The sequence below is a fragment of the Epinephelus lanceolatus genome, chromosome 2, assembly GCF_041903045.1.
Source record: "Epinephelus lanceolatus isolate andai-2023 chromosome 2, ASM4190304v1, whole genome shotgun sequence".
Classification (NCBI taxonomy): domain Eukaryota; kingdom Metazoa; phylum Chordata; class Actinopteri; order Perciformes; family Serranidae; genus Epinephelus; species Epinephelus lanceolatus.
Genome location: NC_135735.1, coordinates 31061395 through 31087561, shown reverse-complemented (window position 1 = coordinate 31087561; position 26167 = coordinate 31061395). Strand labels below are relative to the sequence as shown.

Sequence of the window (26167 nt, the reverse complement as noted above, 5' to 3'; positions counted from 1 at the left end):
TTCTTTTTGCTCTGTAAATGATACCTGATGACTACAGTGATAGATAATAATTGCTACTGACTCTTTTTCTTTTGATTTATTTGAATGAATAATCAACTTGTTTTACCTAAATAGTACTGCCTCAACTACATTCAACACTTCAGATTACTACTAATTTGCTTTTTCATACAGATGAAGTCCTGTTAACTACAGTAAGTGACATTAATACTTTGTCGAGTCGTTTGTAATCTAACTTGTCAAGGTACACAGTAAATATATGATAAGACAGTAATTTTTCACCTATATTCAACACAAATTCAATTCTGGCAGTTTTTTATACTCCATGTGTCAGATCTTTCCAAACCCTGTATACCACTTATTTCAGTTACAATACTTGAAGCCAGAGTTGTTCATTTTTGTGTGATGTTTTCTGGATGTAAGATAAAAGGGTGTTTCAAAGCCGTACTCACCAGGCTATTTGTAAATGTTTATGATGGTTAACATGATAAAACTGTATAGTTAGACTTGGACAAGGGAGCTGTTGTGTTTGCAAGGGTAAGCAGAGCGACAACCATGGCGAGAAATACTTCTGGATTCACAACCCTTGGCTTTCTAAGTAACAAGCACTAAAGTTAGCCAACCATTTTTTATGAACAACAAAAAGGGAAAAATGTCTCCCCCACATGCTATTTTAGCTTCAGTTCTCGTGTCACTGCACTACATATGTGATCCCAGACCTAATAATGTCAAGTGAAGACAAAAATCTATGTGCTGTATATAAGTGTGTATGTATAAGTATGTTTAAACTTGAAAAACTAATCTTCAGTACAGATGAAAGCAATCTCAATGAATCTCAAGTTGCCAGTAAGAGGTCTGCGGAGAGCGAGTATATTCACAAACATGTCCTTTTTTGGTTTCATTTTTATGTCTGAAGTGGAACAGTATATGTTTCACTTTATAAACATACACAGTTTTGACTTTCAGCTGATCTGAAACAGACACTTTGCTGGTGACTAACACACACACACACACACACACACACACACACACACACACACGGTGACCCACTTTCCTGGGCTGAACTGGACCAACCAAAAACAGATCACCCTGCATCCACTTATGATTTGGGTGTGGATATAAGGGATGAACACGCATATATAGACAGACATACGGATATACACATCAGTAGAGGAGGGACAGAGGCCTTAAGTGAGTACAGCTGTGTAGCCAGATGTGCTTTTCAGTCCTGTGGTTACAAGCGTGCATGCATTTTGTGTGCATGTGTGAGTGTAAACCTGAAAACCTACTCTGCTCACTCTAATCCCTCAACAGGGCACCCTTTTGCTCTATTTCACAGATGCTATATATATCTGTTTTAGACTACTCTTGAATGAGTGGCTATATGAATGAACGAATGAATGGTTTACTTTCTCTAAGACATATATTGGACAGCAAGTAAACACTGCTTACTAGGGCTGTACCGACAACCTGGTGACACTCCTAACTCTTCACATATCAACGCTTGATCAGTGGCCCATTGGCGTTCGCACTGGGGAAACCCTTTCGTGACACTATGAGACGTCACAGGTGGCGGCATGTTTTGATGCTCCAGCATTGCCAGACCATGGCATAGGCAGTATAAACATAGACGAATGCTAAGGGCACTGTCATCCATAGGGGGCGCCACAAATGGGGGAAGAAAAAAAACACAATGTTTATCTTCTTACAATTTTTGTACTAATACTATTACTACTTTTTTTTTTTTTTCAAAAATAGCATATAAGGCAACAATATCAAAGCCTACTAAATAATAGAGAGGCCTTTATTGCTGGGTTCCTGTCGCCCCCCGGCCCCCCTCCCTTTTTTTTATTAAATCAACATTCTTTAATGAATATATCTCCTTAGTTTCATTGATATAAATGTGTGTAGGCAGCAGGCTAATCCAACAAGGGCATACAATTAATGATGAAATAACAATCACTTTTGCAACATTATACTATGACAGAAATGGCAATAAAATAAATCAGAACATTTCAAATTAGCTCACTCAAAATCTGATCTGAATCTAGAGGAAGGACCTAGGTCATCAACAAAAGCAAACAGTTTTTGACAACAGTAAAAATGTTGTTCATGAAAGACTAAACACTAACAAATAGAAACTGAAGTATGATATTTAGTCAGATAAAAACATGTTGTGAATTTGGGAAATGATTACATATATCTTTTTTCAATAAATTTTGACTTTTGGACTTTACAGTGTTCTGGAGTTATTGGAAATGTTTGGATCACACAAGTCAAAAACAATCCCATGTAGCCACCAAGCTAATTCTACAAATAGTATAATAAGGATAATATTACCGGCACCTAATCTTCATCTGCAACTGTGCAGAAGAATGCACAGACATGCAATAACTAACTAAATAAATAAATAAAATCTTGCAGCATTCAAATGTTGATTTAGAATTTGAGTGTCAGCGTTATAAATGACGCTCTGAAGCTTCGAGCTATTCGGTACAGCTCTACTGCACACATACACACACACACACACACACACACACACACACACACACACATACAAAAATCCACTTTGTTTGCACTAACTCATCGCTGCTTATCAGACAAACAAGTGGACGACCACACACAAACACCGGTTTGTCTGCCACAATAAAATATCAAGACATTTAAACATAGTGACAAAGTTGAACATGGACACGTGTGTATATGTGTGTGTGTGTATATGTGTGTGTGCTTGTTTCTGTATTCAGAAAATGCAGAGTGCAACACAAATATGCTAAATGGTCTCCAGGCACAACACACACACACACACACACACACATACACACACACACACACACACACACAGCTGCAGACATCTAAACAGCAAAATATTCAATGGTAAGACTGGTGAAGGTCATCATTAGCATAGTATAAACAGCCCTGTGTGAGAATGTGTGTGTGTGTGTGTGTGTGTGTGTGTGTGTGTATGAGTATGCATGTGGCTAGCATGGGTCAAGCATAAACTATCATGTATTCATATCCAGGGACAGAAAGAGGTCTGCATGGTTCAGAGAGTGTGTGTGTGTACATGTATGTTGGGGGGTATATCGGTCTGTGGATGTGAGTTTTTATTCTAGCTGTGAGAGGTCACATATGTCCTAGCGTCCTGTAGGAATAACATGGGGTCTCATGCTGACAGCACAACAGGAAGGGACACACACACACACACACACACACTCAGCTGAAGTGCTGTTGTGGCACATTTGGTGAAGGAGGAGGATTATTAGGTCACATTGCTTCACCAAGGACACGAGTTTTGCCCAACACCTGTGTGGGTCAGTTCACTCTTGTAGCAAGAGTATGAGGAAGAAACCACACTGTAAGAAACCCAGATATTGTATACCCTAGATTCAACAGGGCAACACATCTTAATTTTGGGTTCACCTTCACCGGTTGTTTTAAAAGAACAGGCAGATTAGTGCCAATGGGTTATACCATGTACCAAGCACCATGACAGGTCTAACTGACAGCTCTATGACTCATCTTTACTGAAAATCCAGTGGTTGCGATCTAATTCATTCATCCAAGAAACCCTGTACTGACTCATCCTGAATAAGTTGACTAAAGAAACTCAAGAGCAGGAGCTTAGGAGGAAAACTTATCCAGAAAGTCAAAATAACCCATTTCAAAACACATCAGAGGCACATGTTCACTCTTCTGACTGTGAAATTACTATGAGACTATCCAGTGAGCTGCATGCAGTGTAGCACACACTTGCTAACACTCCCACTTCCTCAGTCCATTTCTCCATTTACTTTTGAGTGTAAATCTGTTGAGCACACCAAGACAAAGGCTGTAAAATCTTTTTTTTCCACTGACAAAATCCTCGAGCCAAAGAGAGATACTTTTCTTTGTGTTTTTTATAGTTTTATGTGCTAGGTTCAGTGATACGTTTAAGCTGGTTTCCATATTTGCAGGTGTTACAAGAGTACATAATTTATGTTTGTTGATACATTTTCCACACAGGCATATAGCACGCATACCAGTTACAACACTGTAAGCTATGTGCCTGTGCTTATTCTACACTGTAATAAAGTTAACCACAGTGGTGAAGCTTTAATCAGCCTCAACTAAACCCAACCTCATGAATAACATTTTAATTAGTGGTCTGCCCACCAACAGTCCCCGTTAACCCCCACCGTTCCTAACAATTTCCAAATGTCATGTTCTTGGGGTAATGAGAACCCACTGTTTACACCTCTGTCACTGACTTACTTGCTGTACAGTAAGTCTTTCTCCTATATCTGAGACCCACTCACTGGATGCATTTTATTAGCCCCGTGGTGCATAAGAGCTGCTTATTTGTCACTAATTAACTCCAAGTCGGATGTGCGGCCCCACTGCATTCATAACTAAAATCCAGTCAACTGCAGCGGGAGAACATTGAACCCAGAGGCAACATGTTCAAAAAATGTATGCAGAGCCAAAAGCCATGCCATCGACTTTCAGTGTGTGGTTTTTTTTTATGCTCTCTATTTTTGTTTTTTAACCATCCACCAGCCAAATCAAGGTCAAAACCAAAATGTACTCATTTCTACATAATAATGTTTATCTTACCCAAGTAGTGCAGCACAATGTGCATTACATTACATTACACAGGGACCGTGCAGATTTTCCCTCTATTTGCTTAAACAATTTTAGGTCAGTAAAGAACACTTTAGTTAAGGAAAACTTTATTTCTTTTTGCAGTATTATGTTTGTCAGTATGGCTCTGTTCTGGGGCCTCTCTGCCTTTCCTCCGGCCTACACAGAAAGCCTCTTTCACACGCCTGTGTGGAAAGCCTAAGGCGGACAGAGCACAGCTCTCTGCCCTTCCACATGCAAACAAGGAAATCCTGAGGCAGACAGTGCAAACCTCCCTGCCCTTCCATGCGCCTACATGCAAAGCCTTAGGCAGGGAGAGCAGCAGCAAAGACCCCCCCCCCCCGGAACAGAGCAGCATCAATGACAAATAGATATTACATTGATAAGTCAGACACAACATGAAAAGGAGGAGCTGGGGTGGAGGTGGGTTGCAAAGCAGCTTGCAGAGGAAGCAGCAACAGTGGGCAGGCCAAAGCAGTTTGAATAGGGCACCTTGAATGAGGTTTGCCAATTGGTTGCATAGAAAGGAATCATGTGATCTATCAGCTGACTCCCCTCCATCAATCAACTGCTCCATCAGTTGACTGGCTGTTTGAGATTTGTTGATTATTCATAAATTATGAGGTAGAAATCTATTCAGTGTAGGCTGGCATAACTATATTTAACTATATATATAACTATATAACTATGTATATCATATATAACCATTTATGATAAGTTTGTATGGTGTGGGTGTTTGAAAATTAACCTTTCTGTCCGCCTGCCACTGTGGCTGGGGGATTCCAAAATCTACCAGCTACTCAGTGGGTCAGCAATTTTTTTTTTGGACTGATGAGTGAAACAAATGTAGCAGCCACTTGTATATTTTACCACCACTTTGCCAGTGGCTGGTGCTAATTTTCAGCCCTGGTATATGATTAGATAGCATATCATAAATCAACACACACCACTCTGGGGCTCATGATCTGCCTGCTAAGAATCATTGAATCACTGTACTAATGGAATTAAAATTGATTATATGGATCACCCAAAGAAAAAAAGAAATCACCTGTCAAAGATTATAAGAAAAAAAGCTGCAAATGATCTATCTATATGGATTCATATCTGCTTAAAGTGGTCTCTCAGTAATCCATCATGTTAATTCCCTCGAAAGGAGAAAAGCAATATCCAACTAAGTGAGCCGAATCGATTCCGGTGATATGATCAATCAGGTAAACTGCAGAATTCCAAGACAAAAATCCAAATAGTCTTGCCTGTGTCATCTATTATTTTGGTTTTGGCAACAGTAATTGATTTACAGCTTCAAATACAATAATTATCCTAAATCCCAAAGGCTGTTCAGTCTCTGCTCTCTCCCACAGCTGGTCAGATGAGGGCTGGACAAATTACAGCATCCTTGTGATTTATGAGAACAATAACTCAGTCCACACAGCGATGCAGTAAGCAAGGGAATGATTAGAGTCCAGGTCTTTCATGAGCAACCAAGTTAATATGTGTCACTGTCTAAATGCCACAGTTAATGAAGGAGCAAGTTATTTTTGGAAGCTGTGCTACTGAGCATTTCCAGCTCACCACTGGCTGACACAACAGGAAGCCTAACACACACACACACACACACACACACACACACACACACACACATTCACACATTCATACACACCATAGACAAGCAGACAGTCTTGTTATTACCTTGCTGGAGTAAGGTCCAGGGATGAGCAGTTTCAGTGCTTGTCTTTTCAGCTCTGTCAGCCTAGCGTTGCAGTTCTCACACCATATCCCTCTTTCACTACCAGGGGAGCTTCCACTGCCTGAGGCCGGTGATCCTGTCCCAAAACCAGGGGAGCCACCCAGTGAACCAGGCGATTCTGTCCCAATCCCTGGAGAGATGGTCCCTGGTGATCCAGAGAAGGACCCTGGTGAGGAGATTCCTGAGCCTGGGGACGGGGTGCCCGTGGAGCTCGGCATGGAGCCCGCACCCTCCGGGGCAGGGCGTGTGCCAGAGCGGGCGTTTTCCTCATAGGCCTTTCGGTACCATGTGTCCGGGAAGATGGAAGCAGATTTGGTTGGGGAGGTGTCAGGCATCTGCAAAAATAAAATAAAAGAAGAAGAAGATTTGACTGATAGGTCTCTTCGTGTCTAGCATTTTGGCATGTCATCAAAGGAACAGCAGGAGTAAATAATTATATGAATTAATAATGGACCCAAATGTTTTGCAATTCCATGAAAAGCCTATATTTTATGAAAATGTGCAACATCCCGATCATCCCAATGCACACAACAGGTTGCACAGGAATGAGAATAAAATAATGGGGAGGGGGTGAGGGCATGTGTCTTGTATCATGCAAATTAAAAGTCAAGCTATTTGCATTTTGCCTGTAAAGCAATATAATGATGTGTGCTCACTATATCCACCTGGCTTTATTCAACATATATTGTTGACGTTAACAATTCATCCATTGTTTGTAGTCCTGCACACAATGTATAAATCTGAAATTCATGAAAGAGAATCAAAAGCAAATGATTCTGGCTGAAACATATGAGCCTTATTCATAGCTTTAATGTCCATGCTTAGGGGAGAGTGGGGTTGGTTGCGTCATTTTTGTAGCAATATAAAATAACCTTCCATTGCTCATAGACTACTTGAATGGTAATGCAAACAATGTGATGCCTTAATGTCTGCTAACAATTTAGGGCAGCATGGTTGTACAGTGGTTAGCATTGGTTCGAACCCTGGGGGTTGGGAAAGCTCTTCTGTGTAGGGTTTGCATGGTCTACACTTGTCAGCGTGGGTTCTCTCCAGGTACTCCGGCTTCCTCCCACAGTCCAAAGACATGCAGGTTAATTAGTGACTCTAAATTGTCCGTAGGTGTGAATGTGAGTGTGAATGGTTGTCTGTCTCTATGTGTCAGCCCTGTGATAGTCTGGCAACCTGTTCAGGGTGTATGTACCCCGTCTCTCGCCCAGTGTCATCTGGGATAGACTTTAGCCCCCTTGCGACCCCAATAGGATAAGTGGTTACCAATGCTAACAGTTTATCAAGTTTTTTAGAGCCCAACACAAACCTGAAAGGCTCAATATCATAAAATGTACAAGGAGTGCATTATCCCAAAATTCTGCCACCCCAGGATGGCTGGGACACCTTGTTCTGCGCTAAAAAAAAAAAAATTTAAATTGAAAAAAATTGCAGTCTAAATTAAGACACCTTATATTTACAAATATCACTTGTTGACACATATCTCTGAGAAAAAGAAAACATTTGTAAAATTGTTATATTTTCATAAGTTACTGAGATATGGAGACGGGCTATCCTCTTAAGTCTTCATTTCAGTAGCACCTATCAACTCAATGTGGCTACAACAGGCTACATGTAGTCCACTGGTATACATAGGCTATTGAGTTTGTCAATAACAGCAACTTGAGAGATTAAAAAAAAAAAAAGTTAAATAGTTGAACATTCAAATTGTGCCCAGGGGTTGAAATTTACAGTAACATTAAGTTCCTGCAGTAAGCAGTCATTTAGTAACTTTGCAGTGGGTCTTATTCAATAAGGGAAAAGCCTTTGTCTTTTTTGTGTCTACTTTTTGGGGGGGCTGCCTGTGGCTGCTGCAGCAAGGACACAGCGTTTGTGTATGGGTACCCCACATTGTTGCTTTCTAACTAGCCAAAAAGGCACTGCCCCCGTGTCCCAAATGACCCCACTCTCCCCTGCTATACACGCCAACAACTGATAGATGGTGAATATCTTGTTTTGGAAAGAAACTCATAAACTGAACACACAGTGGATAGTCATGATATATCATGCCAACACACACACACACACACACACACACACACACACACACACACACACAATGGGTGGTAGATAGGGAGTGTAAAATAATATTGGGGAATTAAATCACATCCTCTGACAATTAAAAACTCACATACAGGAGGCAACGTTAAACATTTATTGTTATGGTGCTGCAACCCCAGCCCAGCAATCAACATATTGGATGCTTCTATCACCATCTAAATAGGATTAACTCAGATTCTGTGTGGAGACCTGTGTTATTTTTCTCTATTCGTATAGCCACATGGGAACATCAAATGAGCCGCAAGGAGTTGAAAATTAGATCTTTTGCAGCTGGGTAAATCCAGTCAGAGAGGGCAGAGCCATTGATGTGGTGGTGGCTGGCGAGGTTGGGTCCTATAGCTACTTTAATCCCTCACAAAGGCTATAATAAGGATGCAGTGAGTAGGCTGATAGGTGGGAATGCTCAATAATCTCCAAGTGAGGAGGTGGGTATAATGTGAGCCCTATGTTATAGATTAACACTAATTAGGCTGTGGGAGGCAGGCGGTGACACAGGTGCGAGTGTGACACCTGATTGGTCCTCAGTTAGTGATAATTAAGCAATGTGGGAGAATAATACAAATACATGCCACTCTTGTGACACTATAAGCAGTGATGTGCGAAATGTGAAATTCACAAGCAGTCAATCAACAGCATGAGCACAAATATAATGAGCTTTCTTCATGAGTTTCCTGTTTACATCTGCCTGAAAGGGTGAGCAGACTACTTTTTTTATTTAAAAATGGGTGAGGTGAAGTGCATGCATCAATAAGTTTTCATTTTGACTGTAACAGAGGTGTGTCCACCCCTGGGCTACTTGAATGAATAACCTACCCCATATTTTCTGCTCCGGCTGCTCACAGACCTCTCCTTGGTCCCCGACAGTGAAGTCATGTTGGAGGTGAGATGAGGGGAGGGAGGAGAGGAGAGGAGAAACAACCTCTGCTGCTGCTTCACATTCAAAATGAGACCACCGGATCGATTTCAATTAACCACACACCCCTGCAGTTTGCTCTTCTCAATCTGGACGCAACCTCACGCCACTTCCAAATGCATGTGGAAGCCGGTTACATCCCCATTCTGCCGCAAAGAAACAAAAAAAATTCTGAATGGGTTTCTATTTCCACTGGTTGTTGCCTCTGGAGAAAGCCCTCGGATCCCTTCTTCAAAAAGAAACAAACTGGGAAATCACACAGGTCGTGAGAGACAGCAGACCGCTCCCTGTCAGCACAGTCTGCTCTGCGCTCAATGAAGCTCTCTGCTCAACAGCGCTCCGGACTCAGCCCTGCCTCTCTCCATCAGCTCTGCGTCTGACGCTGCACAGGTAACACACACTCCCACCCTGGAGCAAATCCCGGCTCACGGGCTAACAAAGTCACGACTCATTAGATCGAGTGAGATATAGCTGGTGCAGACTGCGGGGACGGGTTGTTTGTACTTGTTACCCTCCGCACCCTCCTGTTGACTTCCCGAGGCTCCGCTCTGCGCTGAAGCCAGCAGTGGACTGAGGAGACAGGAGAGAGGCGCACATCTGGATGAGGGCGGGGCCAGCCTGCTCCTCATCATACACAGGCCAATACTCATCCAGTGGTTCCAGCTGAGTGGCAGGTAGACAACAGCTGTCTGTGTGATGGGAGGAAACTGGACTTTTTGGATGGAGGTTTAGAACATTACTTTGGGGATGGTGTTAGGATGATGTGAGTGTGCGTTTGTGTGATAAAGGAACTCTTGACTCTACCTGCCATTCAGGACAATCCTGAGGGGACATATTAAAGGGACAGTTCAGATTATTTTTAAAGGTTATCTATAGTGAGTGTGTTACCTACAGTAGATGACAGTCTGCCTGCTTCCAGTTTGGAGAAGCAGACAGGGCTACCATCACAGAAGTTAGGCAATGTACTGCTGTAGATTGGGGCAGCAGCAAAACGTATTTAGTCACTTACAAAAAGGCCAACCCCCCAAGAAATCAATATCAGTTTAACAAGTGAAGTATTGAGATTTTTCAATCTGGTCTCATTCCGAAGACATCAAAATCCGGCACTTGGGCAGTGACTTGCAGCGTCAGACATTGATGAAAAAAAACCTCCTTTAAGGTCGGCATGATACACAGTATGTTGGCGTTATGGTTTAACAGTGCTCAACGTCTGGGGGAAATGCAGCAGGACAACAACAAAAAAATTAAGGTGGTGTCCAACAGACCCGACTTTCACCTGGCAGAAGAGTGTTCACGTCCTGCAAGATTATAAAGCCAAACCCTGTTGTTTTTCTCTAAACTTAACCACGTGGTTTTGTTGCCTAAACCCAACCATGTGCGTTAGTTGGAGAAAAAACAAGTCAGTTTACATTGTACTGACGTTGTGCATTTATTTTGAAAGAGACTGTATTTAAACGTTAAACGTCCTGTAAAAAAGGAAGTGTATTTTGAAAGAAGACAATGCATGTAACAGGCATAACTTGACATGGCATCCCACAACGTCAACGACCAACACACCCACGGTACCTTACGTGTAGTATCTGGACTTGGAAGGTCCATGACCAAACATCTATATGTGACGAGGTTGGAGTGAGAATGTGTTGGATTTTGTTCACCAAATTACAGTGCCGTCAGACAGCCCTTTTCTTTGGCACTATATTTTCTCAACCATAGGATTTCTGTATTCCTATTTGCATTTCTCTTTTGGCCCATTCAGTCTCTCTCTGCAATAGTGCCTCTGTATACTCTGGTCCATGAAGGTATCCTCTTGTCTCCACAGTAAGCTGCATTTCATCATTGCTGTCATTATCAATTTGCTACCTGATGGCAAGTGGAAGCAGTGAAAATATTCTCAGTACAGCATCCACTTAGACTGATACTGATTATTTAGGTAGGCCTTTTTAAGGTTGCTAAAATACATTTTGCTGATAACCCCCATCCACAGTGTACATTGCCAAGCCACTGTGTCAGTACTCCTGCCTGCTTCTCCAAACTGGGGCTGTGCCATCTGCCATCTACTGTGGGTAATACACTGGCTATGAATAAGTACCTCATACAACCCCACTTAAAAAAAATTAGAGATTTTTCTGTAAGATTTACAGAAAATATAATCAAACAGTCAACTGAATTATTGACCCAAACAGCTGAAAAAATGATGTAAAAACTATGTAATTTGACTTAACTTGGACTCATGTCCTGAGAATTCCTTAAGTCCTGGTTATGTCTCTGTGCACTTCCTGCTTTAATGAAGTAGACTATTGATAAGGTAAAAGCCTTTTGGGGGTGGAGAGGAAGAAAATTAGCAAGTTACAGATGGATGTTGTGTAAAGCTTGGGGACATGAACATGGATGGTGGCAGACAAGGCAACTGGATCGGTCATGATGACTCTAATATTTGAACATTTGGTATGTGCACATTTGAGCTCCTGCAGTAACCTCTTTTTCCTTGACCCACATGCACTTTAGAAAAGTGACCTGCAATCATTCCAGTCAGTCAGGGTTTTGGTCAAAAGGTCCTTCCACTGAATTAAGTGTATGTGGCATACCAAGTCCAAGCCTTTGGAAGAGTGTAAAATCAATATAAGAGCAGTAGTTTTTCTGCATTAATTGTTAAAGGGAAGACACACATGCATTAACTCACTGAAGTGTTCTTAGGAACCACTGTATTGTGACAGAGAGCAGTTTGAGTGGTTACACAGTGCCCTCTACTGTTGTCATAGAGACACACAGAAGCTGATGAAATAAAGAGTGTGCTGGACTGCTTTAAACATGTTATGTTAATAATGCCATTTTTCACTATTTTTGTCTTCACAGAACTCTGTGAAATAAAAAATGGCACCAGGAAATGTTTTGTCACACAGACCAGGCCTAAAAAGAGGCACCATTCAGCACAATCAAATTAGCAGTGCTTGAATTCAGCATTCGGCTATTCAGCTGCTTCAGTTTCAGGTTCCAGAGTATTATGCATTCTGGCTCACTGTCAGATTTGAAACCGCAAAAAATGTAGGCCTTTAAATGGTAGAGCCAATTAAACCATTGAAAACAGTGCTCTGCTTCAGCTGCAGTACATAGGGATGTATCAACAATGCAAACAGTTAGAGAAAAGGTCCCTACAGGGAAATACATGATGTTCATGAGACAGTTTTGCTTGTTGTCTGCTCTTTTTGGTGTTGATTGAAATGAGCACAAAAAAGCTGGCAAAGACTGATAGAAAATTATTAGTAAGAGTGGCAGAAGGAACTGAAGGCAAACAAGGTAAACAGCCCTGAATGAAGGATGTTGATCTCATAGAAAAGAAGGTGATTCAGTGTAGAGTCCTATGGGTCTGCTGTAGGACACAGCAGCCTGCGGCTTGGGCATGCAGCCTTTACTCTACATTTCATTTAAAGGGAAAAGCTGCCTAAATTAGGAATTCCAATATGTTATTTCCAAGGCATGGAAAGTTTAATCAATATTTGATATATTTTTAAGATGAGCTGATCTCTCTCAAAGCCAGAAACCAGAGATGGATGTCTCAAACTTGTGACGTTGTAGGGTAAAACATCTGGAGCTGCTTTATAGACAATGAATGGGAGCCTAATTTTGTGAACCCACAGAATGTATGTTTTTTTTATACCCAAATGAGCTTTATTCTATTATAGTGTTCTCAGCTCTGACACAAAAATATACTCAGAACATTCCCCTGGGTGCTCTCAGTGTCATCTGTAACACCTTTCCTACTTCATTGTCTATGGAGCAGCTCTAGACTTTATACCCTATGATATCACAAATTTGAGTTTTAGCACTCTAGTTTTTGTATTTGGGAGAGTTGTTCATTTTTACCAATATTTTTGAACTAACTAAGACCACAGAAATAAAGCAAGTATGAATTCTGAAAATGGGTGAGGTCACCCTTTAAAAGAAAAAGGATCTTTATTAGTTAGATGTTGTGAAAATATGTAGGCTACTGTATGGTGTGAAACATAGGACTATACATTGTATTGTATAAAATCCCAAGGAGATAATTATAGACAATAGCCTAATAGAGAATTAAACCAGAAAAAAATGTTGGGGAACCAAACAAAAATGGAAAATTAAACAGAATTTGAGTAGCTGGATTTTTTTTTCATGTCTTATCATAATATCCTCCTGAGACCTTGTGTCCTAATTTGAGGACATCACATTTCGGGTTTTCTTGACCTTATACTTAATTCTATTTAACTTAGACCTGTTGTCCTTGTTCGTGGACACTTTAGACTAAGAGTATGATACAATATTCCATGTAAAAACAAGATGGCAGCAATCTCAGTCAAATCAGTCTGTAGCCAATCGCGACACAAAAGTGGACGAGGTCAAAAACCTGATCACATTTTATGGTTGAAACTTTATTTATTATTTATTTGTTATTAATAATATTTGTAGTTTGATATGGCAACAATTTTGATCAATTTTAGTAACAAGCAAAGACACTTAATGAGGAAGGACTTAAGGACTTTATTATCATCTTGTGTGAGGACACTGGACTTTACTGTTGTCCTGTTTGAGGACATTGGTCTCTAATTATCACTGACAACATGCCTGTGGATATTCTCATTCATCCAGGTCATAGTTATCTCAAGGCAGAACTCCATAGACTTTGTGAACAAAGTAAGAGGTTTAAAAAATGGATCCAGATGATACCATGGTATCCTATGATGTGACCTCCCTGTTCACTTCCATTCCAACCATGGAGGCTTTGGAAATAGTCAGGCAACGGTTGATACACGACAACACCCTCCATGACAGAACCAAGCTCAGCCCAGACCAGATATGCCAACTACTGGAGCTCTGCCTGAGCACTACCTATTTCAAATACAATGGCAATTTTTACAGACAGAAACATGGCTGTGCCATGGGCTCACCGATCAGGACCCTACAACACAGAGCTGATAACGTACCTACCAGCACTCAGGCCCAAGGGAAGGAGCATGAACATCTGAGGGTGGCTCTAAAAACTTGTGGTTACCCCAGTTGGACTTTTGTGAAATCAGCAGCCTGTTCCAGAAAGAACAAGGTGGGTGAGGAAGAAAAGAGCAAGCACAATAACATTGTCATCCCCTATGTGTCTGGGGTATCTGAAAAACTCAGGAGGATTTTCAGCAAACACCACATCCCTGTGTATTTCAAACCCAGTAACACACTCAGACAAAGACTGGTACACCCAAAAGACCGTACACCACACACTCAGAAGAGCAACCTAGTGTACACTGTCCAATGCAGTGAGGAATGCCCAGACTTGTACATTGGTGAAACAAAACAACCACTAAACAAATGCATGGCCCAACACAGAAGGGCTAACTCGTCAGGGCAAGACTCAGCTGTCTATCTACACCTCAAGGAGAAAGTACACTCCTTCGAAGACAGCAATGTGCACATTTTGGACAGGGAAGACAGATGGTTTGAAAGAGGTGTAAAAGAAGCCATCTATGTGAAATTGGAAAAGCCATCTCTCAATAGAGGAGGAGGTCTGCGACACCACCTATCCCCCACCTATAATGCTGTCCTTTCATCCTTGCCCAGGAGGTTTAACAACTTAACCTCTAAAAACAATGGTCGTTCACAAATGGCCTCATGTGACTCTGACGACTCCAGTGACAACCGTTGCAGCAGGAGTTTCAACGACTGTTGACACACCATTGGAGCACTAACGAACCAGTGACATCATTGGCCTTGTGAAGACCTCCCCAAAGGCTAAATACCTGGGTGCTTCCACACCAGTTTGTCAGACTAGTTCCAGCCTAGTCAGACAAGCATGAACTGATGAAGCCTCTTGGATAAGAGGTGAAACGTCTTCTAAGACAAAACCAAGTCCAGTTGCGTTCGATTCAGTTGCCTTGAGACATCACTGACAACGTTTAGTTTTTGTACTTACCAGGTCCTACTGGTCCCAAATAGTTAGTATAAATTAAAAATGCAAACCAAACAAAAGAAGGATATTCAGTTTTTTTTTAATCTGCGCACTCCGGGACGGTAGGTGGCGCTACTTGTCTTTAAGGCTGGTGTACGATCCGTGATCACCACAACAAACTAGTGGTGAGATTTGTTGTATAGACTTGTCCAGAGGAATTGGGTGTGCGACATGTTGCTCTCACTACGGTTGATGTTTGATCGTTATCGTAGTTTGGGATTATCCTTTCAGTTCGCGAGCAGCAGTGAATTAATGTGTGCATGCACCACTAACTATGCCTACAGTTTTTACTGAAGCTGGGAGCTAACTATCTAAACAGAAATCAACGTTTTTAAGGTGAGCTGCTATTTTCGTTTTGCCTGGGGAAAACTTGTCAATCACGTTTGCAAGTTAAGATCAGGTCGGACGCGTGCATGTTGCAGCTATCGCATTAAATGCTGGATTGTGGCGAGAGTTAGCTTCCTGTAGCTAAAACTTAGCTTACGCTGAGTTACTGGCACGTAGCTGTAACTACTAAATCACCGTGCAGACCTGACAGGCTGTTTCTGTTTATGTCACGTAATATGCGTCAACAATAAACAACTGTCGCTGCGTGCATTACTTGGGGTTTTTGTGGATGTGTTTGTTTACTTACTTAGCATGCTAGCTACATAAACAACCGAGATGATGTTTCCGAGAGTTTGTGTTAGCAACCAGTCACATTTCCAACTATCGCGTGAAGTCGTCTATCTCTAAAACGTTTAACTTTGATATTTTTGTTGTTTTAGCATAGTGTTTGCGCATATGTGACGTTATTTTTATCGTGAAATTCGTAACTGTTAGGTCGTGTGAGGATAAAACCCAACTGTTGCTTCCAGGAATGTAACGTTAGCGGGGGAGGGGCTGCTGGTGTAACTGTAGTGCCATATCTTTGACATATAGACAGTTGTTTATTTAACTCCCTAACAACATAACGGTAACGTTACTGAGATAGTTAACTAACGTCAGCTAGCTTGTCACCTCAATTTGCAAAACGTTTTGATCCCGTTTCCATAGCCACAGGCGTTCCTATTTTAACAAACTCACATGGCAGAGTCAGGCTTACAGAAGCAGAGTAAGGATGGCATTCATCCCATTGCCAACATGGCCCAAAGCGGAAGTAGCGCCCAAATGTTGCAGGTTGATTCAACAACATTCCCTCATCCTCTCCTCTCTGTGTCTCCTCTGTCACAAAGCTGTCAGCCCTGGCGCCCCCCCAGGTGAAGGAAATCGGCCCTGATAACTATCCCACATCGACACTTCAGTAGACTTCTGATCCAATGACCCCAAGGGAAAGGCTACACTAATTCATGCAACAATGAAAGGTAACCCAACATGTGATCTTCTGAGTTCTGTAAAGTCCAGTTCAGACCAAAGATTCATTGGAAACTTGCAACAACTTTCAATACACCGTTCTGCAATGTTTTAAAAACCTGCACACCAATGCAACTAGTTGAGACAGTGTATCATCTCTATGCAACAACTCTCTGTACTTCTGTTCTGATTTCCAGATTTTCAGGCTTATTTTGCAGCTGAATATAATTCGTAGCTTCTACAAACATGAATGAGGATAGTGATAGTGACATACTGGCTACAGTAACATTTGTAGTATTGATGACTAGGGATGCGCCGATCCGATATCTGGATCGAATATCAGCCCGATATCATCAAAATAGATGGATCGAGTATCAGAAAATGCAACCTACACCTGAGGCGATCCTTTCCCTTTAAATCTATTGCAACACGAGCTACATCACTACTGTTTTCTGTTCTACATGTAAAGGTATATAGCTTTTTAGGTCAACCATGGTATCAGATCAGTATCTGGTATTGGCTGATACTCAAAGCCCCAGCATCGGGATCAGTATCGAAACTGAAAAAGCTGGATCGGTGCATCTCTAGTGATGACAGAGCAAAAAAACAAACAAAATGAGCATCAGATGGACTGTGTTCATAATAAATACGCCACAATAATATAATATAAATAAACAGAATGTGTGCATGGGGGCGGCAGTAGCAGCCCACCATACAACACTAGCACACCGTGAGGACGGAAACAAAGGGCTCGGCGGGGATAGAGCACCTGCCGCAGCAAGCAAACACGCCATCTACGGTCATTTTGACATGACCAGCAGACTTCAATACAAGCTGATTGTATAAACAGGTGACATGCTTTGTGTTCCCAAAAACAGCTGCTGGCAATTTGACCAGCTGAGTTGCAGGTGACACCATCAGCCGGCTTGAGTCGAGCTCAGACTGGCCAGTGCAACTTCTAAAACAGTTTTGTCTTGTTGCGAATCTTTGGTCTGAACTGGGCGTAAGTGCTGCAGAAGCTTTTCAGAGTCAGCTATATCTGTGAATGTTTCAGGTGGATCTCGAGGAACAAGGAAAGGGGAACCTAAAAAGACACTAACAAAGAAAACAACAACACAGGCAGACGCCATCTCATTTCAAGGCACAGAGGAATCAAATGCTGTGCCAGGCAATCATGTTGCCATTGTCAGCCAGTCCACTGCGAGTTCCTTACCAAGTACTCCAAAAAGGGGCAGGGGACGAAAGAGACGGACACAAGAAGCCCTCCTGACCTCCACACCAGTGCACAGCTCCTCCACTGACATCCTGTCCAACATCTCTGAGTCTCCTCATGGAGCAAATCAAGCGGAGCTAGAGTACACCGAAGTCATCACACAGTTAAAGGTGATTGATTGTATTTTCACTGATACTGTTTATGCATTGTGAGCCCACAGTTTTTCCTCCTAACTCAGTAAATATCAGTCATATCCTTAAACTCCTTTTGATGTCTGTTCTGTTTTAGACATCAGAGGTAGACTTGCCACGCTGCAAATCAAAATCACAAAGCAGAAGTAGGAGTACACACACCTCCCAGCCAAGACAGGTTAGAAAAGGGGTGACAAAGGAGCAAACACGGACCTGCAGTAAAACCAACGGTCCTCCAGCCAAGCCACGGAGAGGCAGGACGCGGAAAGTGGAGAAGGACACAGAGGAATCAAATGCTGTGCCAGGCAATCATGTTGCCATCGTCAGCCAGTCCACTGTGAGTTCCTCACCAAACACTCCAAAAAGGGGCAGGGGACGAAAGAGACGGACACAAGAAGCCCTCCTGACCTCCACACCAGTACACAGCTCCTCCACTGACATCCTGTCCAACATCTCTGAGTCTCCTCATGGAGCAAATCAAGCAGAGCTAGAGTACACCGAAGTCATCACACAGTTAAAGGTGATTGATCGTATTTTCACTGATACTGTTTATGTATTTTGAGCCCACAGTTTTTTCTTCCTGCTCAGTATTCTAAAACTCCTTTTGATGTCTGTTCTGTTTTAGACTTCAGAGGTAGACTCGCCACGCTGCAAATCAAAATCACAAAGCAGAAGTAGGAGTACACACGCCTCCCAGCCAAGACAGGTTAGAAAAGGGGTGACAAAGGAGCAAACACGGACCTGCAGTAAAACCAATGGTCCTCCAGCCAAGCGATGGAGAGGCAGGACGCGGAAAGTGGAGAAGGGCACAGAGGAATCAAATGCTGTGCCAGGCAATCATGTTGCCATCATCAGCCAGTCCACTGTGAGTTCCTCATCAAGCACTCCAAAAAGGGGCAGGGGACGAAAGAGACGGACACAAGAAGCCCTCCTGACCTCCACACCAGTGCACAGCTCCTCCACTGACATCCTGTCCAACATCTCTGAGTCTCCGCATGGAGCAAATCAAGCGGAGCTAGAGTACACCGAAGTCATCACACAGTTAAAGGTGATTGATTGTATTTTCACTGATACTGTTTATGCATTGTGAGCCCACAGTTTTTTCTTCCTGCTCAGTAAATATCAGTCATATTCTAAAACTCCTTTTGATGTCTGTTCTGTTTTAGACATCAGAGGTAGACTTGCCACGCTGCAAATCAAAATCACAAAGCAGAAGTAGGAGTATACACACCTCCCAGCCGAGACAGGTTAGAAAAAGGGTGACAAAGGAGCAAACACAGACCTGCAGTAAAACCAACGGTCCTCCAGCCAAGCCACGGAGAGGCAGGACGCGGAAAGTGGAGAAGGGGAATTTACAGAAGGATAGCACTACTCAGTCATCTGAACGCTCTCGACCAAGATTTGAACTGAAGACAGCTGACACAGCAGAGCAAGGTAGTGTCTCCTTTGTATCTGTCTCATGTAGAGTCTCCATAATACTTTTAAGACATCTGAGACATTGTGTGTTTTAGGAGGTCATTACCCTCACAATCCAAAGCATGATAAATTGTGCACAACCACAATTTTCGCAGGATCCATTTCAAATGTGTTGTACTCTGTGTGGAGTGAGTCGGGGCAGCTAGTTACGCTTGTAGAGCAGCATGCTTTTTTAAGAATTCAGGTGAGCAAGATTGTTTACTCTAACTCTGTGGTATTGCTGTCCACCCCACCCCACCCCCAAAAGACGAGTCTTTGCTGTCTTCAGATCTATCGATTGAGCTGAGCTGCCCTGAGGAACAGCTGCCATCTTTGGACTTCCCAGAAGATGAGGGAAGTGATGAGGAGGAGGAGGAGGACGAGGAGCTACCAAGTTTCTTGATGCAGTCAGACAAAAGTGAGAGCGACTGCAGTGACTGAATGCAAACAAACTCTACAAGGGCTAGTTATGGACTGGATTGTGTGCACATGTATACTGAGAGCTGATTGTGTTTGTCTTTCAGAGCCCCCGTCCATCACAGAGGGAGTGTTTGTCTGGCACAAATTTAGACATTATCCATTCTGGCCTGCATTGGTAAGTGTTAAAGGCTGTGTGGAGGATTTATTTCTCATGAGCACATATTTTTTAAGGTTTTTAAATTGAACGATACACGAGATTTTTGCCTGATATTCAGAATAGCAATTCCAAACTCTCGCATGAACTTCAGATGACAGGTGGATGATGTTTACTGGGGAAATTAAGTTAAAGTCTATCATTGGTTGAAATACTGGTGACGTAAAGTAAGGCCTGTAATCAAGACAGATACAAGACAAAATAGCAAACGCTGGAAGCCGTCAGGGTTTCAAATCTGCATTGTTTTTCTCTGCAGGTAAAAAGTGTGCATCGTAAACAGAAAAAAGCCAGCATCATGCTCATTGATGACCCAATGATTCACAAAAAGAAAGGGTAGGAAATAAAATGCATTTTTTCTCACTGGTTTGTTGGTTAATGTTTATGCACGCTTATCGGGTGTGAGGATCCCTAGGTCATATAGAACACCCGGCTAATGGGGATCTTAACATGAATGAAAGCCATGCAGCCATCCTATGCAAATAGATTTGGTTGTAAAATAACCTGTATTGTCAGATATCATTAAACTGGGCCTCACAAATGGACGTATTTAAATAGAGTTTGGTTTATAGTCATATGCTTGTGTTCTGGAAGGTTCACTGTGCCTCTGAAAACCCTGAAGCCATTTGACTGTGAAGAAGCTGATCAGCTGGTGGTAGGAACTGCTTATGAACTATGCACTCAATTTTCTAAAATAAAAAAATAATGTTGTCCTGACACAGTGGAGGAGTATTTTATGTCTCTCATAATGATTTTGTCTCATAGTTAAAAGCCAAAGAAGAGTACGATAGTGCCATTGTGTGGTCGTTGGAGCTCATATCAGACTACAGAATACGGATCGGTAAGTATTCTCCATTTATTCCTGTTCATACAGACACTGATGAAGGACAGTGATGCATGCATTATATTTTAACAGTATTGTTGTGACACTAATGGCATTAGGCCTACTAATCATGTTTTGTCTCTGCAGCATGTGGCTCATTTTCTGGCTCCTTCCTCGAGTACTTTGCTCATGACATGAGTAAGTTTCTTCCTGTCATCGTATATGGCACCACTGCATATCAGGCCACTGTGGAATGACGATCTGAGTACACCTGAGCCATACGTGGTTTTGACAATGCTCTTTACCGTCTGTCTCTAACTACTTCAGGCTATCCAGTAAGGAGGACGTACCCACAGGCAGCTTCAGAGAGACTCACCATCACCACTGATTTGATGATGGAGGCGCCGTGTGATGATCATAAGGAGGACAGCTTTAGTGAACAGCATGAGGAGGTCAGCAGAAGTTCGAAGAGGTTGCTGCCAGACCGGAGTCATGCCGCCCACAACCGTGCCAATGAGAAGCTCGTACATTTCATAGTAAAGCAGCGCATGGTGGAAGGACGCCTTCTGGTACGTTCACTGGAGCTTCTTGCATTGTTGCATTGTTTGATTGTAAAGTTTTAATAGTTCGGCTTTAGCTTCTAACTATCTTTGTCTTTTTAACCTGTTGTTGCTGCTGAGTCAGTTTGACATCCTGGATATATCCTTCAAACACAGACTGTAGACCCCTCTGTCTGCTTCTCTCTGGAATCACTCTTTCATTTTTCCACAAATATGATAATATTTCTTCAGGCAGTGCAGTTAGTGACAGTGTGGGCTCCATGCTTACTCCGACAGCTTGTCAGATCATCACAAAGGGGCGGGGCTTAGTGAAAGGTCAGTTGGACATGAAATTTGCCTGCTCAAATTATATTTTGGCAGTTTGGCTGATGACTGTAACATAACAAGGCCAGTCTTTCAGAGTGCAAGAGAAACATCCATTGTGAGGTTTTGGCATCAATCAGTTTATTTATCTGTCACATGAAATCATATGGATATAATTGCAATGAAATGTAATCTGTCAGCTCTATCAACTGTGTAGTTAAAGCAGTGTAACAATAAATATTTTGTATTTGGAGGGGCGTGTAGGGTCTTAGGCAGGGTCTTCATTCAGGATTATTGTGGCCTGAGGGTAGAAGCTCTGCAGCAGTAGTAAGACATCTGAGAGTAAATGTGCTTAATCGTTGTGATAGTCATTGTATTAAGCACTTAAATAAAGCTTGCAAGATGAGCACCTGTCACTTAGATTTGCAGCTGTATGCTGGTTTCAAGGTATACCATGGTATGAAAATTAATGGCAATCACACTATGTACATTTGCATATCCAAAGTATTTGGAAAAAAGTGCTACTAAACTGAGAAAAGGGAGACTTTTTCCACATACTCCTTTTAAAAAATGGTTTCAGTTTTCAATTAAAGCATTTGTACAACCCCCAAAAAGCCTACATTGCAACTGATAGTGATGATAATTGTTCAATAATGTATGCTGTGAAATCATGTTATATTGTTAGACGACTGTTGAACCATGAAAATCTCATATTGTAGCAACCCTACTGTCACTGGATAAATAATCCCATCCTTCCTGTCTCTCTCCCTACAGGCTGTGATCCGTGGGCAGCAGCAGTCCAGATGGCTTTGCTCCTTCCTGAGTTCCCGACGGAGGCGGGTGGTGAACATATACCTGGAAGATGACCAGCAGTTGGACCAGGTCTACTGGTACCTGAGTGAGCTCTATGCAACAGCTGTGACCACTGCCCCCTGCCTGGCTGAGATGAAATCTATAGAGCGTGTCCCCTTTGTCCTGGATGTGCTTCTCCCTGAGGTGAGCTAAAGCTTTAGTCAATGCTTGTTTTTGTGTTGTTGGTTTTTTTTTCCCTGATAAAAGCAAAGTGTTTTCTGATATGCATGTTACAGTTCATGTTGTAGAGGTGTTGTAAGATTATTATCCTCCTGTGCAGGCCATAATCTACGCCATAGCTGGGGTGGACAACGTCTCGGTAAAAAAGGCAGAGGAAAAGTACCTTAAAGGTCGATGTATAAGTCACAGGTAAGAGCTCGGTGAGTTAAGACAATGCTACAGCAAATACTAAGTGCGATCAGTGACCGTGGATTTTTTTTCTGCATTTATTTTTCATTTCAGGGAAAGACAGGAGTTTGACTTGATGATTGAGCGGCAGATAAGGAAAAAGTCACAGCATCAAAACACTTCACTTGTGATCGTCTCTGACCCCATCAGTTAGAAGACTGAGTATTGTAAAACAGTAAAGTATTTTTGTATATTTTTTTATCCTTTTTTTCTACAAATGTAGCAGTATTTGCTTGCCTTACAATCACTGATAAATGGTCTTAAAATAATCCAAATGTCCCGTGCCTTTTCTTATGATCAAACACTGTACATAGTGATTTTTAAGCTTCAAAGCTGTGCAACATGGGGGAAATATTGAAGCTGGTTCATAATGTCTACAATCATAATAAAAATGCTCATCTTATACATTACGAAAATTATTGTCTATATATGAATGTGTGCTTGTTTTGCAGAATTATTGTTTTACAAACTATTTTCCCAGCAGTGAATGCTTTCACGCACTAAATGACCAACAAGTTCCAAATAAAAAACAGTGTTAGAAAGGTTACAGATTACTCTTCACCCTGTAAAAAATATGATAAATAATTTAAGTATTTGAATTACTTAAGGAACGTCACTTATTACATTTGATTACTTTTCTAATGTGAGTGATTGAGGTTACATTAACGCACCTGCGGATGTCTCCTCAGGTCTGACATTGAGCATTACAAATAAACTGGGTAAGAGGGCTAAAAAATTATCTGGAAAAAGCCCATGCTAAAAGAAGGCATTCCTGCACGGCATAAAGATGCAAAGCAACAGAATGAATGTTATAGTCTACATATACACTTTTTAGTGAATAGAATATATTCAGATGTAGCGCCTTTTGTAATCAGCAATATTTTGAATAGTAACTGTTAGTGATGTGCCGTCGGCGAACAAGCCGAGTCTTTGAACCGGCTCTTTAGAGTGAACGAGCCAGTTTCAATTTCTTTGTTTTTTGCTTTAATTTACTCTGTATCTATTAATTTCAGATTATTTGATCCGGAAGTTGAGAGGGAGTCGTTTGTGAGGGAGAAAGACAGTGCAGCCACTCACTTGTTCACTTCAAAGAGCCAGTTCAAAGACTTAGCTCGTTCGCAAACGTCACATCACTACAATATCCAGATCCTGCGATGCAATAAATCAGCAATGCCATTCATCATTGGATTGTGGGAGGAAGCCGGAGTACCTGGAGAAAACCCTCGCTGACACAGAGAAGACATGCAGACTCCCACACACACAGAGCAAAAAAAAAAAAAAAAATGAACGAACGAGCCAAAGAACCAGCTCTCACAAGTGAAAGAGAAATCCCATCACTAGTAACTGTAATCACATATATTTCCCAGCAACTAACTGGTTACAATTACATTTATTTTGTAATTTAATTACATGAAACTAGTAACTCTACAACACTGATCACAACAATACCCCTGTTTACACATGAAAAATTGTTCCTGTCTTCTGAGGGTGCCGGGTGTTGTTTTAAGCTGAGTTAGTTATTTTAATAAAACATCTCAACACTGTAATCAATTTGGGACATGGCCAGTTGAAGTGTTAGCATTGTGCTAAAAGGAGGAGTGAGGTGAGAGGAAGTCACAAGCTGTTAAGCACTGTAACGTCGGCACATCCGGGTGTATTTTTAGTAAATCAGATATTGATCAATACACATTATTTGGCATTTTAAGGCTCAGTCTTTTTCTCACCACTTGAAGTAGATCCTTTTTTACTGAAATAGCTTTAGTCAGCTATTTTTTAGTAGTTAGCAGCTAGTATTAGTATTATTATGTCAAAGTATTATTGGCACTTTGCTACCCAACATTGTCAACACTAAAATGAGGTGTCTGCCACAGTGTTTTCATCCTGCTGCTGTTTGCAGTACAAGAGCGTCTGCTGTCATGCTGGGCAGCGTCCTCTCTGTGGCTGCGAGATAACGTAACCCAACACCATCATAAATGATAAACATTCACTCTTGTCTGCACTACACACTCCACAGGCTGCCCTAGAAAAGTGCTTTGTACTTTTTTTCACCATTGTGACCGTAATTCAACTCTGAGTCCTTGAGAGAAGTTGCTGATGTTGCACAACTTCCCTTTTCTCCCACATAATGTGACTATTACATTTCTCATACAGTGCAATGTGAAAGTGCCACTTGTGCAAACATTTTGAACACACAATGCAACCAGACTTGACATGCAGCCGACTCACTGCTGTTCTTTGCACCACAAGTCTTTTTTTACTGTTGACATACGGTATGTCGGGTTAAGTCATCACTTACCTTGACAGCTGTTTGGCAGCTCCATTGTTGCAGTCTTGATGTTCTTACGTAAGCTATATTTTTTTATTCATAGGCATGCTCCCTAGTTAATTCTCGTCTTCACTTTTAAAACATGTTGATAACAATTTTTTTTCCTAAAATTGTAGCATGATGCAGTATTGTGTGATTGTTCATTCATTTTCCATAACCACTTATCCTGTTAGGGGTTCTGGAGCCTATCCCAGCTGACATTGGGTGAGAGACAGAGTACACCCTGGACAGGTCGCCAGACTATTGCAGGCTTAACAACTAGAGAGACAAACATTCACACCTACGGGCAATTTAAAGTCACCAATTAACCTGCATGTCTTTGGACTGTGGGAGGAAGCCGGAGTACCTGGAGAAAACCCACGCTGACATGGAGAAAAACATGCAAACTCCACACAGAAGTGCTTCTCCTCCCAGGGTTCAAACCAGGAACCCTCTTGCTGTGAGGCAACAGTGCTTACCACTGTATCACCATGTGATTGTGCATGACAGTAAATTTGCCCTTGACTCTAGACTGTGACTTCAGGACTTGATGATTTTTTTGGTGCAGAATAACATGCAGTGAATAGCTGAACAGATTACTGTAGGTTACTGTAATCTGACCTCATGTCCCTACACAAGGGAGAGCTGCAAATACAAACGTCTTCTTAAATCACACTTTTTAATTCCAGGAAGCTACAAAAAAGGAGGAGTTTAGTTTTAGTTTTGTTTTTCATTCGTAGGGT

General features: G+C 41.8%; 2 protein-coding genes across 2 annotated transcripts in view; one reads left to right on the top strand and one right to left on the bottom strand.

Annotated features, from left to right (window-relative positions):
- kif26ba (kinesin family member 26Ba) overlaps nt 1-9939 on the bottom strand; it is a 126615-nt gene extending 116676 nt beyond the window's left edge. Inside the window, exons 1-2 of the mRNA XM_033622806.2 lie at nt 9287-9939; nt 6310-6702 (exon numbers count right to left, since the gene is read on the bottom strand). Coding sequence (XP_033478697.2) covers nt 6310-6702; nt 9287-9346 — 453 coding nt within the window. The 5' untranslated portion in view covers nt 9347-9939. The remainder of the gene's footprint in view (nt 1-6309; nt 6703-9286) is intronic.
- A 5534-nt stretch (nt 9940-15473) lies between these two features.
- LOC117259696 (uncharacterized) lies at nt 15474-23522 on the top strand. The gene is made up of 16 exons (XM_033631359.2): nt 15474-15687; nt 16566-16694; nt 17738-18066; nt 18185-18607; nt 18713-19135; nt 19254-19521; nt 19811-19960; nt 20067-20137; nt 20433-20509; nt 20768-20828; nt 20939-21014; nt 21144-21194; nt 21324-21565; nt 22634-22855; nt 22992-23080; nt 23174-23522. Exons 2-16 carry the CDS (start codon nt 16688-16690, stop codon nt 23271-23273), a joined length of 2589 nt encoding a protein of 862 aa, XP_033487250.2. The 5' UTR covers nt 15474-15687; nt 16566-16687; the 3' UTR covers nt 23274-23522.
- The last annotated feature ends 2645 nt before the right edge of the window (nt 23523-26167 follow it).

What these genes read in the sequence shown, in the direction of transcription:
- LOC117259696 (XM_033631359.2), top strand. An exon ending in AAGTCATCACACAGTTAAAG is followed by an intron (nt 19,136 to 19,253) that starts GTGATTGATTGT and finishes GTTCTGTTTTAG; the next exon opens with ACATCAGAGGTAGACTTGCC. An exon ending in TGGTGGAAGGACGCCTTCTG is followed by an intron (nt 21,566 to 22,633) that starts GTACGTTCACTG and finishes CTCTCCCTACAG; the next exon opens with GCTGTGATCCGTGGGCAGCA.